General features: G+C 47.4%; 1 protein-coding gene across 2 annotated transcripts; it reads right to left on the bottom strand.

Annotated features, from left to right (window-relative positions):
* Positions 1-425: 425 nt before the first annotated feature.
* Positions 426-11,109, bottom strand: pnpla4 (patatin-like phospholipase domain containing 4). 2 transcript variants are annotated; one of them, XM_038278066.1, is made up of 7 exons: positions 11,063-11,109; positions 5,204-5,425; positions 4,978-5,072; positions 3,784-3,919; positions 3,563-3,628; positions 3,339-3,491; positions 426-1,243 (listed from the first exon to the last, which is right to left on the bottom strand). In XM_038278066.1, exons 2-7 carry the CDS (start codon positions 5,381-5,383, stop codon positions 1,112-1,114), a joined length of 762 nt encoding a protein of 253 aa, XP_038133994.1. In that variant the 5' UTR covers positions 5,384-5,425; positions 11,063-11,109; the 3' UTR covers positions 426-1,111. The 2 variants fall into 2 exon arrangements, with proteins under 2 accessions (XP_038133994.1, XP_038133993.1); XM_038278065.1 differs by lacking the exon at positions 11,063-11,109 and having other exon boundaries at positions 5,204-5,853.
* Between the last annotated feature and the right edge of the window lie 1,154 nt (positions 11,110-12,263).

Below are 12,263 nucleotides of genomic sequence, written 5' to 3'. Positions count from 1 at the left end.
AATAATGTCCCATTGGTGATTCCTCACTAACTAGACTTTTCCTTTGAAAAAAATAAATAAAAAAAAAAGTGATTAACTTATTTAGGGGATGGAATGGATTATTATGGATTATTGTTCTATTTGCAGCCAATAGGGAGGCCTGTAGCACTGAGAGCCGGGCCTTAGAATAGAAGTGATGAACAGGGAGGAGCTGTCCACACACCTCTGAGTGACAGTTATCACCTTGTGTAAGGAGCTGTTCCTCAAATGAAAATAGTGCAGTTGTTGTTAAATCTGGTAATTTAACCTCTGCAGATTGAAGCCATGGAACCTGTACGGGTGATAGGTCACCAATTAACATTTTTAAAGATAAAACAATCATTTAACACATCTATTTCATCAGATAAACCTCAAACTAATGTTTGCAAAAAGTCATTAAATTAAAATGTTTTCTTTCATTTTGTGTTTATTGATTTTTTTTTTCCAGAAATCTTTTTTCGAGCGAACTTTGCCCCCATTATTCTGGTTGTTGGACTGAGCTTTCAGATGGGACCCGCCATTAGACCCACTGGTCCATAGAAACGGCTCCTGCTCCCCTTCAGATTGACCTACACCTAAGGTCTAAAACACGGATGTAGACCACATGGAAAGACCATCTCCTGAAAAGGAAGGATTAAAACCTGCAGCCAGGGTTCCAAAGGGTCCGGCTGTCAAAGGACAGTTAGAAACTCTGAGTTTACAAACCCAGTGCTTCAAATTCATTCATAAAAAGCAGCAAAGATCTTCTATTTTGGCACTATGAGAAAAACTAATCAGATTATATAATCTGATCATTTGATCATTTCTCTGCAATTTTAGTATTTATATTGAATCTTTTTCAGACTGTAGGGCTCCTGTAAAGTGAGTCATAAATAAGTTTAACATCTCTTAAGCCAGTTCACCGAGGACATCGCTTCACTGAGGATGTCAGACAACTGGAGATGTTGGTCCATGGAGGACATCAGTCCACCAAGGACACCTGTCCCATGGGGACAGTTCATCAGGGCCTCTGTCCATTTCTTCATCCAGGAGGTGAAGGGTTCTGATCCAGGGTGCGGCCTTCAGCTCAGGGTTCTGATCCAGGGTGTGGCCCTCAGCTCATCAGGGCCTCTCTCTTCAGGAATCTCACGGCGTCTGAGTGGCCCTCCTCACACAGAGCCTGCATGGTGCTGCGGGACGGAGGGAACAGGGCCTGGTTCAGACGTTTGATGTTCTCCATTGAAAACTGCAGAGAGGAAACAGGTGATATCCTTAGTTTCAGTGACCTTTGAGCAAGGCAGCGTCAGACACCAACAGGAAAACAGCTGAGACGTTAAACTGGTGTTAAACTAAGATGGAAGGACCAGGATGGAGAAAATGAACTGAGGAAGACCAGCAGGAAGTATGTTGACCTTTGAACCCTCTAAATGCTGAAGCTGCTGAGAGTTTATTGTGTGAGCAGAGTTTGATGTTTGATTCTCTCCCTCTGATCAGCTGATTGCCACCCAGGCTGCTCCACACGCCGCCCCTTTATCGTCTGGACTCTCTGATCGACCCAAACAGGAGCTCAGAGTTCTGCTCCAGAACGTCTAGAACTCCAAGCTGTGCTCCCGAATGGCCAGAACTCTACGTTCTGGTCAACAAGGTCCAGAACTCTGTGTCTGGTCAAGAAGGTCCAGAACTCAAAGTTCTGGTCAAGAATGTCTACAACTCCAAGTTCTGATCCAGAAGGTATACCACTCTACGTTCTGGCCCAGAATGTCCATAACTCTACATTCTGGTCAAGAAGGTCCAGAACTCCAAGTTCTGGTCCAGATTGTCCACAACTCCAAGTTTTGATCCAGAAGGTACACTACTCTACATTCTGGTCCAGAATGTCCATAACTCTACATTCTGGTCAAGAAGGTCCAGAACTCAAAGTTCTGGTCAAGAATGTCTACAAATCCAAGTTCTGATCCAGAAGGTACACCACTCTACCTTCTGGTCCAGAATGTCCATAACTCTACATTCTGGTCAAGAAGGTCCAGAACTCCAAGTTCTGTTCCAGAATGTCCACAACTCTAGGTTCTGGTCAAGAAGGTCCACAACCGAAGTTCTGGTCAAGAATGTCTACAACTCCAAGTTCTGATCCAGAAGGTCCACAACTCTAGGTCCTGATTTAAATTATCGTGAACTCAGAGTTCTAGCCAAGAATGTCCAGAACTCTGAGTTCCCATCCAGAACATCCAGAACTCAGAGTTCCTATCCAGAACGTCCAGAACTCGGAGTTCCTAACCAGAACATCCAGAACTCGGGGTTCCTATCCAGAACGTCCAGAACTCGGAGCTCCTATCCAGAATGTCCAGAACTCGGAGTTCCTAACCAGAACATCCAGAACTCGGAGCTCCTATCCAGAACGTCCAGAACTCGGAGTTCCTAACCAGAACATCCAGAACTCGGAGCTCCTATCCAGAATGTCCAGAACTCGGAGTTCCTAACCAGAACATCCAGAACTCGGAGCTCCTATCCAGAACGTCCAGAACTCAGAGTTCCTAACCAGAACATCCAGAACTCGGAGCTCCTATCCAGAATGTCCAGAACTGGGAGTTCCTAACCAGAACATCTAGAACTCTGAGCTCCTATCCAGAACATCCAGAACTCGGAGCTCCTATCCAGAATGTCCAGAACTCGGAGTTCCTATCTAGAACGTCCAGAACTCGGAGTTCCTATCCAGAACATCCAGCACTCGGAGCTCCTATCCAGAACGTCCAGAACTCGGAGTTCCTATCCAGAACATCCAGCACTCGGAGCTCCTATCCAGAATGTCCAGAACTCGGAGTTCCTATCCAGAACGTCCAGAACTCTGAGTTCCTATCCAGAACATCCAGCACTCGGAGCTCCTATCCAGAACGTCCAGAACTGGGACTTCCTAACCAGAACGTCCAGAACTCGGAGCTCCTATCCAGAACATCCAGAACTCGGAGCTCCTATCCAGAATGTCCAGAACTCGGAGTTCCTAACCAGAACATCCAGAACTCGGAGCTCCTATCCAGAACATCCAGAACTCGGAGTTCCTATCTAGAATGTCCAGAACTCGGAGTTCCTATCCAGAACATCCAGCACTCGGAGCTCCTATCCAGAACATCCAGAACTCGGAGTTCCTATCCAGAACATCCAGCACTCGGAGCTCCTATCCAGAACGTCCAGAACTCAGAGTTCCTAACCAGAACATCCAGAACTCGGAATTCCTATCCAGAATGTCCAGAACTCGGAGTTCCTATCCAGAATGTCCAGGACTGTGGGCTGATGAACCAACAGGTGGACATAAAGCAGCATCAACAGACTCTGGTTCCTGGACTCACCATGATGTTCATGTTGGCCAGGCGGAGCTGGCTGCTGAGGCGCCCCCTGTGAACCGGACACACGTCCTGCAGGCCTGCAAAGGGGGAGACGGTGATAGTTCGTCCCACAGGGGGTCTGGGCAGGCTGTCGGTGAAACCTCCATCGATCCACGTCTGCTCAGAGGAAATGCCTCAGTGAGTCCTAGCTGATGTCACAGGAACCTTCTGGACAGACGCAGGATTACCTGACCGCTGAACTCCACTGGTCTGAGCCCAGCATAGACTGGGACAAAGCTGCTGGCCAGCAGAACCTGTGGGGGCAGAGGACGTCCGTTCAGCTCAGACCGTAGCTAGCATGTTTCTAGCCTCGTTAGCTTATTGATCAAATATGCTGTTTAAATGTTCCTTTAAACATCCTGATCAGGAGCTGAGATACAGATACTGCTAAAGGTTTCTGGACACCAACCTTTATGAGGTCGTCTCTGGAAGCAAACCTGGAGACCAGGTGGTTCTTCCTGCTTCTGGAGTGAGTGATAGAGACATAGAGTCGATCGCTGGCCAGGCGGTGAGCTTCACTGGGTAGAATCTCCTCTATTCCCTCCCTGCAGAGGATTCACAGAGGTTACCGGCTTGTTCCACAACCAGGAAGAAAAACTCTACTGTCATTGGCCAGAGGCTGGATCATCCAAGGACCCGGTCTACCTAGACTGTATCCTTTAGAGGCTGAAAGAGTTCAGCTATGGATTTTCTGATATCAGAGATCTGATTGTTCCTTATGTTCCTAACAGAGCACTTCACTCTCAATCTGCAGGTTTACTAGTGGTTCCTAGAATTTCTAAAAGTAGAATGGGAGGCAGATCTTTTAGTTCTCAGGCTCCTCTCCTGTGGAACCAACTACCAGTTTTAGTCCGTGAGGCAGACACCCTGTCTACTTTTAAGGCTAGGCTTAAAACTTTCCTTTTTGATAAAGCTTCTAGTTAGAGTGGCTCAGGTTATCCTGAGCTATCTCTATAGTTCTGCTGCTATAGGCTTAGACTGCTGGAGGACATAGGGACCCCTTTTTCATCATTCTGCTTCATTCTATCTCTATTTTCCCACTCTGCAGAATCTGTTAGTTCAATCTCTAACGTTCTGCTCTCTCTGCTTTTTCTCATAGTAGCTTCATCTGGTCTGTTCCTGTTTGGCTGTGACTCCATCCTGGAGAGAAATATCAGCTGTGCTGCTGCCATCAACACCTTTGTTTCTAGATATTGGAGCTTGGCCTGTTTTCCAGTGTAGTCCTGTTTCTCTGACTGTGACCGTGAACGAACGCTGCCCAGATCAGAACAGAGCAGAATGCTATGCCATGAAGGCTGTATGATGATCTGTTCTCTCTTTGCAAAGATGTGAATAAATGTGCCGACTGAGTGAAATCCATTGATCTCCGTGTTTTTTAACATGGATGAATAATTGAATACTTTTTTCCCACGACAATTTGGCGTTGTCAATCCAGGATTCTCTTTGACTGATTTTTTCGGAGGACAGCGATTGTCAGAAGTGTCAGGTACCACCTGGAGGAAGCAGTCTTCCAGCCTCAGTACCCCGTTAGAAGGTTTAAGGAGTGAGGACGGCGGATGTAATAAATGTCCAGACGGCCTGCCATAGAAGCGCTGCAGCTTACCGTAGCGTTAGCATCAGGTCATATCCTGGAGTAACGGCTCCAAACCTTTGCTGTCTGACGCTTTCAGCAAAGCTGTAGGTGAACTCTGTGCAGCGCTGAGGGAGGAAAGAACACTGTCAGCTTCTTCCCACTGCACTGGGTTAACTGGGCTAACGGAGCTTACTGGGCTAACTGGTTGGCATGATGATGTCACACGTCATCTTTGCTGCAAACATCAATGGTTTACCTCTAGCTTATCTGGAGCGGTGATCAGGACAGCAGCAGCCAGTGCTCCAGCTGAAGCTCCTGCACAGGCCCTCAGAGAGCCCAGCAGCTTCTCTCCATGATGCAGGAAGGCCCCCAGGGCCCCAAGGTGGTAGATCCCCAGGAAACCACAGGCAGCAAAGGACAGGTTCTGGACAGACATGGTGGGCTCCAGGTGATGCTATTGATGCAGGAGGAGAGGAGGCTGCGGAGCAGAACAGGTGATTTTAGCGATGCAGGAGGAGAGGAGGCTGCGGAGCAGAACAGGTGATTTTAGCGATGCAGGAGGAGAGGAGGCTGCGGAGCAGAACAGGTGATTTCAGCGATGCAGGAGGAGAGGAGGCTGCGGAGCAGAACAGGTGATTTCAGCGATGCAGGAGGAGAGGAGGCTGTGGAGCAGAACAGGTGATTTTAGCGATGCAGGAGGAGAGGAGGCTGATGAGCAGAACAGGTGATGTTAGCGATGCAGGAGGAGAGGAGGCTACGGAGCAGAACAGGTGATGTTAGCGGTGCAGGGGGAGAGGAGGCTACGGAGCAGAACAGGTGATGTTAGCGGTGCAGGAGGAGAGGAGGCTGCAGAGCAGAACAGGTGATGTTAGCGGTACATGAGGAGAGGAGGCTGTGGAGCAGAACAGGTGATGTTAGTGGTACATAAGGAGAGGAAGCTACGTAGCAGAACAGGTGATGTTAGCGATGCAGGAGGAGAGGAGGCTACAGATCAGAACAGGTGATGTTAGCGATGCAGGAGGAGAGGAGGCTACGGAGCAGAACAGGTGATGTTAGCGGTACATAAGGAGAGGAGGCTGTGGAGCAGAAAAGGTGATGTTAGTGGTACATAAGGAGAGGAGGCTACGGAGCAGAACAGGTGATGTTAGCAATGCAGGAGGAGAGGAGGCTGCGGAGCAGAACAGGTGATGTTAGCGGTGCAGGAGGAGAGGAGGCTGCGGAGCAGAACAGGTGATGTTAGCGGTGCAGGAGGAGAGGAGGCTGCGGAGCAGAACAGGTGATGTTAGCAATGCAGGAGGAGAGGAGGCTGCGGAGCAGAACAGGTGATGTTAGCGGTGCAGGAGGAGAGGAGGCTGCGGAGCAGAACAGGTGATGTTAGCGGTGTAGGAGGAGAGGTGGCTGCAGAGCAGAACAGGTGATGTTAGTGGTACATAAGGAGAGAAGGCTACGTAGCAGAACAGGTAAAGTTAGCGGTGCAGGAGGAGAGGAGGCTACGGAGCAGAACAGGTGATGTTAGCAATGCAGGAGGAGAGGAGGCTGCGGAGCAGAACAGGTGATGTTAGCGATGCAGGAGGAGAGGTGGCTGCGGAGCAGAACAGGTGATGTTAGTGGTACATAAGGAGAGGAGGCTACGGAGCAGAACAGGTGATGTTAGCAATGCAGGAGGAGAGGAGGCTGTGGAGCAGAACAGGTGATTTTAGCGATGCAGGAGGAGAGGAGGCTGATGAGCAGAACAGGTGATGTTAGCGATGCAGGAGGAGAGGAGGCTACGGAGCAGAACAGGTGATGTTAGCGGTGCAGGGGGAGAGGAGGCTACGAAGCAGAACAGGTGATGTTAGCGGTGCAGGAGGAGAGGAGGCTGCAGAGCAGAACAGGTGATGTTAGCGATGCAGGAGGAGAGGAGGCTGTGGAGCAGAACAGGTGATGTTAGCAGTACATGAGGAGAGGAGGCTGTGGAGCAGAACAGGTGATGTTAGTGGTACATAAGGAGAGGAGGCTACGTAGCAGAACAGGTGATGTTAGCGATGCAGGAGGAGAGGAGGCTACAGATCAGAACAGGTGATGTTAGCGATGCAGGAGGAGAGGAGGCTACGGAGCAGAACAGGTGATGTTAGCGGTACATAAGGAGAGGAGGCTGTGGAGCAGAACAGGTGATGTTAGTGGTACATAAGGAGAGGAGGCTACGGAGCAGAACAGGTGATGTTAGCAATGCAGGAGGAGAGGAGGCTGCAGAGCAGAACAGGTGATGTTAGCGGTGCAGGAGGAGAGGAGGCTGCGGAGCAGAACAGGTGATGTTAGCGGTGCAGGTGGAGAGGAGGCTGCGGAGCAGAACAGGTGATGTTAGCAATGCAGAAGGAGAGGAGGCTGCGGAGCAGAACAGGTGATGTTAGCGGTGCAGGAGGAGAGGAGGCTGCGGAGCAGAACAGGTGATGTTAGCGATGCAGGAGGAGAGGTGGCTGCGGAGCAGAACAGGTGATGTTAGTGGTACATAAGTAGAGAAGGCTACGTAGCAGAACAGGTGACGTTAGCGGTGCAGGAGGAGAGGAGGCTACGGAGCAGAACAGGTGATGTTAGCAATGCAGGAGGAGAGGAGGCTGCGGAGCAGAACAGGTGATGTTAGCGATGCAGGAGGAGAGGTGGCTGCGGAGCAGAACAGGTGATGTTAGCAATGCAGGAGGAGAGGAGGCTGCGGAGCAGAACAGGTGATGTTAGCGGTACAGGAGGAGAGGAGGCTACGGAGCAGAACAGGTGATGTTAGCAATGCAGGAGGAGAGGAGGCTGCGGAGCAAAACTGGTGATGTTAGCGGTACAGGAGGAGAGGAGGCTACGGAGCAGAACATGGCGGAGGTGAAGGACAGAGAACTTTTTAATTCCCTCCTTCCTTCACAGGACACAGTTCCTGGTCCTCCAGCCTGTCATGTTCTCCTCTGATGTCATTCAGTGTTTCTAGCTGGAATCATCTACTGATCTGTATTTTTTCACTGGATTACTGATAAACTAATGTTACCCACCATCATCTTGGTACTCCCCACTTTTAAACAGACACACCACAAAAATGCCTGTAATGTAATTTCCGTAGCAATGTCATAAATCCAAGTATATTACATGTATCTCATCAATTTAGCTCTTTGGGCTAATCTATATTATTCTCCTCCATTAACACAGTAATTTCATCCATCCATCCGTCCATCTTTCAACTCGGTAAGTTTGTTTCCATCTATTGGCTCATGCTTTATTGTTCATTCAAACTTACTGATAACTTAAATGATACTGCAGATTTACAACTCCTAACCTGGGGGACATTCCCTGTAGCCATGGTTCCTTTTTGTTTTTTTAATAGATCTGATTGTTTATTGATATGTGTTGTGCAATACATTTATGATTGAACTGTTGAAATAATTTGGGTATTTGTTGACCCATAATTTCGTCTTTAAATGATAAGTGCACTTTATTTTACCTTGGGATATTTAGAAATATTGACGCTTCATATAGAAATCTTGTATATTATTTAAACTATTGTGATTCATGGCATAACTAACTGACTCCTTGTTTGATTTTTTTATTGCTAAGATTAAGTTTATTGTTTATTATTTTACTAATTTAAGATTTTGGCCTGATTTCAGGTCAGGTTTTTTTTTGTGTGCTGTTCCTTTGACTGTCCACTGGGTGGCGAGCTACCAGAGAACCACCGCTACAGTGTGGTAGGAAAAAGTTCTTACAAACCCGGATCCTCTGAATTTGGTTTCCCAATGGACCTCATGAACTGCAAACCTGGAACTAACTGAACTGAAGTGTTTCAATTTGTTGTTGTTTTTTTTGGTCTTTGTTTTTTCCCTTTTGAATTATCCTGTTGGAATATATTAGTTTTTTTTCTCCTTTGAAATTATTTTGATTGATCATCTAATTTGTGTGTGTGTGTATTATATCAATTCATATCCATATAAATCATATAATAAAGCTCATTAACATGTATATGTAACCAATAATCTTTCTATTAGAACAATAAATATACAAATATTAATCATAATTCTTTTGTTGTGCTTTATTTACACCTCTGGACTCTGTACTCGAATCTACTTCGGGCCTCATTTAGCCTCATTTAGTCAGTCAAGCCCTAGCGTTACACCCTGACACCGGTCACTCAGAGACCTAACAGCCCCTATTAAAGGGCCCGGTACTCCATTCTCCCAGAGTACCCCCCACAGTAACACTCAGTAACAGCCACAAACAGTCAGTAACCGCCAGTAACAGCCACTAACAGTCAGTAACACTCAGTAACAGACACAAACAGTCAGTAACCGCCAGTAACGGCCACTAACAGTCAGTAACAGCCAGTAATGGCCAGTAACAGTCAGTAACAGCCAGTAATGGCCAGTAACAGTCACTAACAGTCAGTAACAGCCGGTAAATGTCAGTAACAGTCAGCAACAGCCACTAACAGTCAGTAATAGTCAGTAACAGCCAGTAATAGCCACTAACAGTCAGTAACCGCCAGTAACAGTCAGTAACAGCCAATAACAGCCAGTAATAGCCAGTAATAGCCACTAAGTCAGTATCAGCCACTAACAGTCAGTAACAGCCAGTAAAAGTCAGTAACAGTCAGCAACAGCCAGTAACAGTCAGTAACAGCCAATAACAGCCAGTAATAGCCAATAACAGCCAGTAATAGCCACTAAGTCAGTATCAGCCACTAACAGTCAGTAACCGCCAGTAACAGTCAGCAACAGCCACTAACAGTCAGTAACAACCACTAACAGTCAGTAACAGCCAGTAATAGCCAGTAACAGCCATTAATAGCCACTAACAGTCAGTAACAGCCAGTAATAGCCACTAACAGTCAGTAACAGCCGGTAACAGTCAGTAACAGTCAGCAACAGCCACTAACAGTCAGTAACAGCCAGTAATAGCCACTAAGTCAGTATCAGCCACTAACAGTCAGTAACCGCCAGTAACAGTCAGCAACAGCCACTTACAGTCAGTAACAGCCACTAACAGTCAGTAACAGCCAGTAATAGCCAGTAACAGCCATTAATAGCCACTAACAGTCAGTAACAGCCGGTAAAAGTCAGTAACAGTCAGCAACAGCCACTAACAGTCAGTAACAGCCAATAACAGCCAGTAATAGCCAGTAACAGCCAGTAATAGCCACTAACAGTCAGTAACCGCCAGTAACAGTCAGTAACAGCCAATAACAGCCAGTAATAGCCAGTAACAGCCAGTAATAGCCACTAAGTCAGTATCAGCCACTAACAGTCAGTAACCGCCAGTAACAGTCAGCAACAGCCACTAACAGTCAGTAACAGCCACTAACAGTCAGTAACAGCCAGTAATAGCCAGTAACAGCCATTAATAGCCACTAACAGTCAGTAACAGCCAGTAATAGCCACTAACAGTCAGTAACAGTCAGCAAAAGCCACTAACAGTCAGTAACAGCCAGTAATAGCCACTAAGTCAGTATCAGCCACTAACAGTCAGTAACCGCCAGTAACAGTCAGCAACAGCCACTAACAGTCAGTAACAGCCACTAACAGTCAGTAACAGCCAGTAATAGCCAGTAACAGTAACAGTCAGCAACAGCCACTAACAGCCAGTAATAGCCACTAAGTCAGTATCAGCCACTAACAGTCAGTAACCGCCAGTAACAGTCAGCAACAGCCACTAACAGTCAGTAACAGCCACTAACAGTCAGTAACAGCCAGTAACAGTCAGTAACAGTCAGTAACAGCCATTAATAGCCACTAACAGTCAGTAACAGCCACTAACAGTCAGTAACAGCCAGTAATAGCCAGTAACAGTAACAGTCAGCAACAGCCACTAACAGCCAGTAACAGCCAGTAATAGCCACTAAGTCAGTATCAGCCACTAACAGTCAGTAACCGCCAGTAACAGTCAGCAACAGCCACTAACAGTCAGTAACAGCCACTAACAGTCAGTAACAGCCAGTAATAGCCAGTAACAGTCAGTAACAGTTAGTAAGAGCCACTAACAGTCAGTAACAGCCGGTAACAGTCAGTAACAGTCAGCAACAGCCACTAACAGTCAGTAACAGCCATTAATAGCCACTAACAGTCAGTAACCGCCAGTAACAACCGGTAAAAGTCAGTAACAGTCCTACCGTGCTTGCAGCCCAGCAGCTTCCTGTTGCACAACCGAAGCTCTGACACCGGAAGTAAACATGTGCTCAGAAGAGGCCCTTCAAAATAAGAGTTCATGTTAACAATTAGATAAAAAGCAAACAGACAAAATGAACCCAGATATCAGGAAAATGATCTAAACTGTATATAAATGTTGTTGGTTCTGCTAACATAGATTATTTTAGTTTTAACAGCTTTGTGGACTGATAGCAGATCAGGTTAGGAAAGTTTATTCCTCTCTCATCTCAGCAAAAGATCATTCAAACTTATTTACGTTTAAAGAAACTGTAGTGATTTAAACCAAACCCCAATAAATAAAGAACAAAATAACCAAATAGAACATTATGAATATTTTAAAGAAATTATTAAAAACAGAAACCATTAAAAGGAAAGTTGGACTAAAAACTATTATTATTTAGATAGGAGAGTGAAAGGCAACTCTAAACAAGGCTTTGAAAAAGGTGGTCTGGCTCCCTGGGAGTGCAGTAAGCACCCCGGTCCTTTGCTCCCCATCCCCGAAATCCTCCCTCTGCCTGCTCCTTCACACTGCCACACATGTAGGTTTTTCGGGAAGGGGGTCATTACTGGAGGGCCCCACCTTCTGACGATGTCCCCCACCCCAATTTTATTTAGCATTTTAGACACTTCCATCTACATCATTTTCACAACATACATCTATGTAGGGTATTTTCTGGGGGGTGGGGGTCAAGGCCACCTGGGGGGGGCTTATTTTATTGGCCTCACCACGGTCGGCCTCCTCCATCCCCTCTCGCATCTAGACATTGAGGGTCCAGGGTTGTCGAAGGGGGGGGTGCGCTGGCACCGTCTATCCCCCGGAGGGGGGGTGGACTGTGCCGGACACCCCCTCTTGGTACTCCTAGTTTTAATTACATCTGAGAACAACCCGCATTAACACCACATCTAAGCGGGCGCAGGGAGGATCGGGGTCTTCTCACACCCCTGTTCTCCTGCTGCCTCCCGGAGTCTGGGGCCAGGAGGAAGAGTGAGCCACCTGGATGATTTACCTTTTTTTGGGGGGAGGGGGGGGGGGGGGGGGCGGTTCTGGTTGGGTGGCCTGCGTGGGATGGGTGGGCCCCGGTCCCAGGGGGGGGCTCTTGCTGGTGGTGGTCCGGTCCGTGTGCAGGGTGGGTGGCCGGGCTCGAAGCAGAAATGAGATGGGTT

Source organism: Cyprinodon tularosa, unplaced genomic scaffold, assembly GCF_016077235.1.
Source record: "Cyprinodon tularosa strain WSP-4 unplaced genomic scaffold, ASM1607723v1 ctg1372, whole genome shotgun sequence".
Lineage (NCBI taxonomy): Eukaryota > Metazoa > Chordata > Actinopteri > Cyprinodontiformes > Cyprinodontidae > Cyprinodon > Cyprinodon tularosa.
This window is presented reverse-complemented; position numbering and strand designations above follow the sequence as displayed.

Coding starts and splice junctions, on each gene's coding strand:
- pnpla4 (XM_038278066.1), bottom strand. CDS start 5,383: ATGTCTGTCCAGAACCTGTCCTTTGCTGCCTGTGGTTTCCTGGGGATC. Junction 5,073..5,203: donor CCGCTCCAGATAAGCTAGAG/GTAAACCATTGA, acceptor TTCCTCCCTCAG/CGCTGCACAGAGTTCACCTA. Junction 3,492..3,562: donor CAGTGGAGTTCAGCGGTCAG/GTAATCCTGCGT, acceptor TCCTCTGAGCAG/ACGTGGATCGATGGAGGTTT.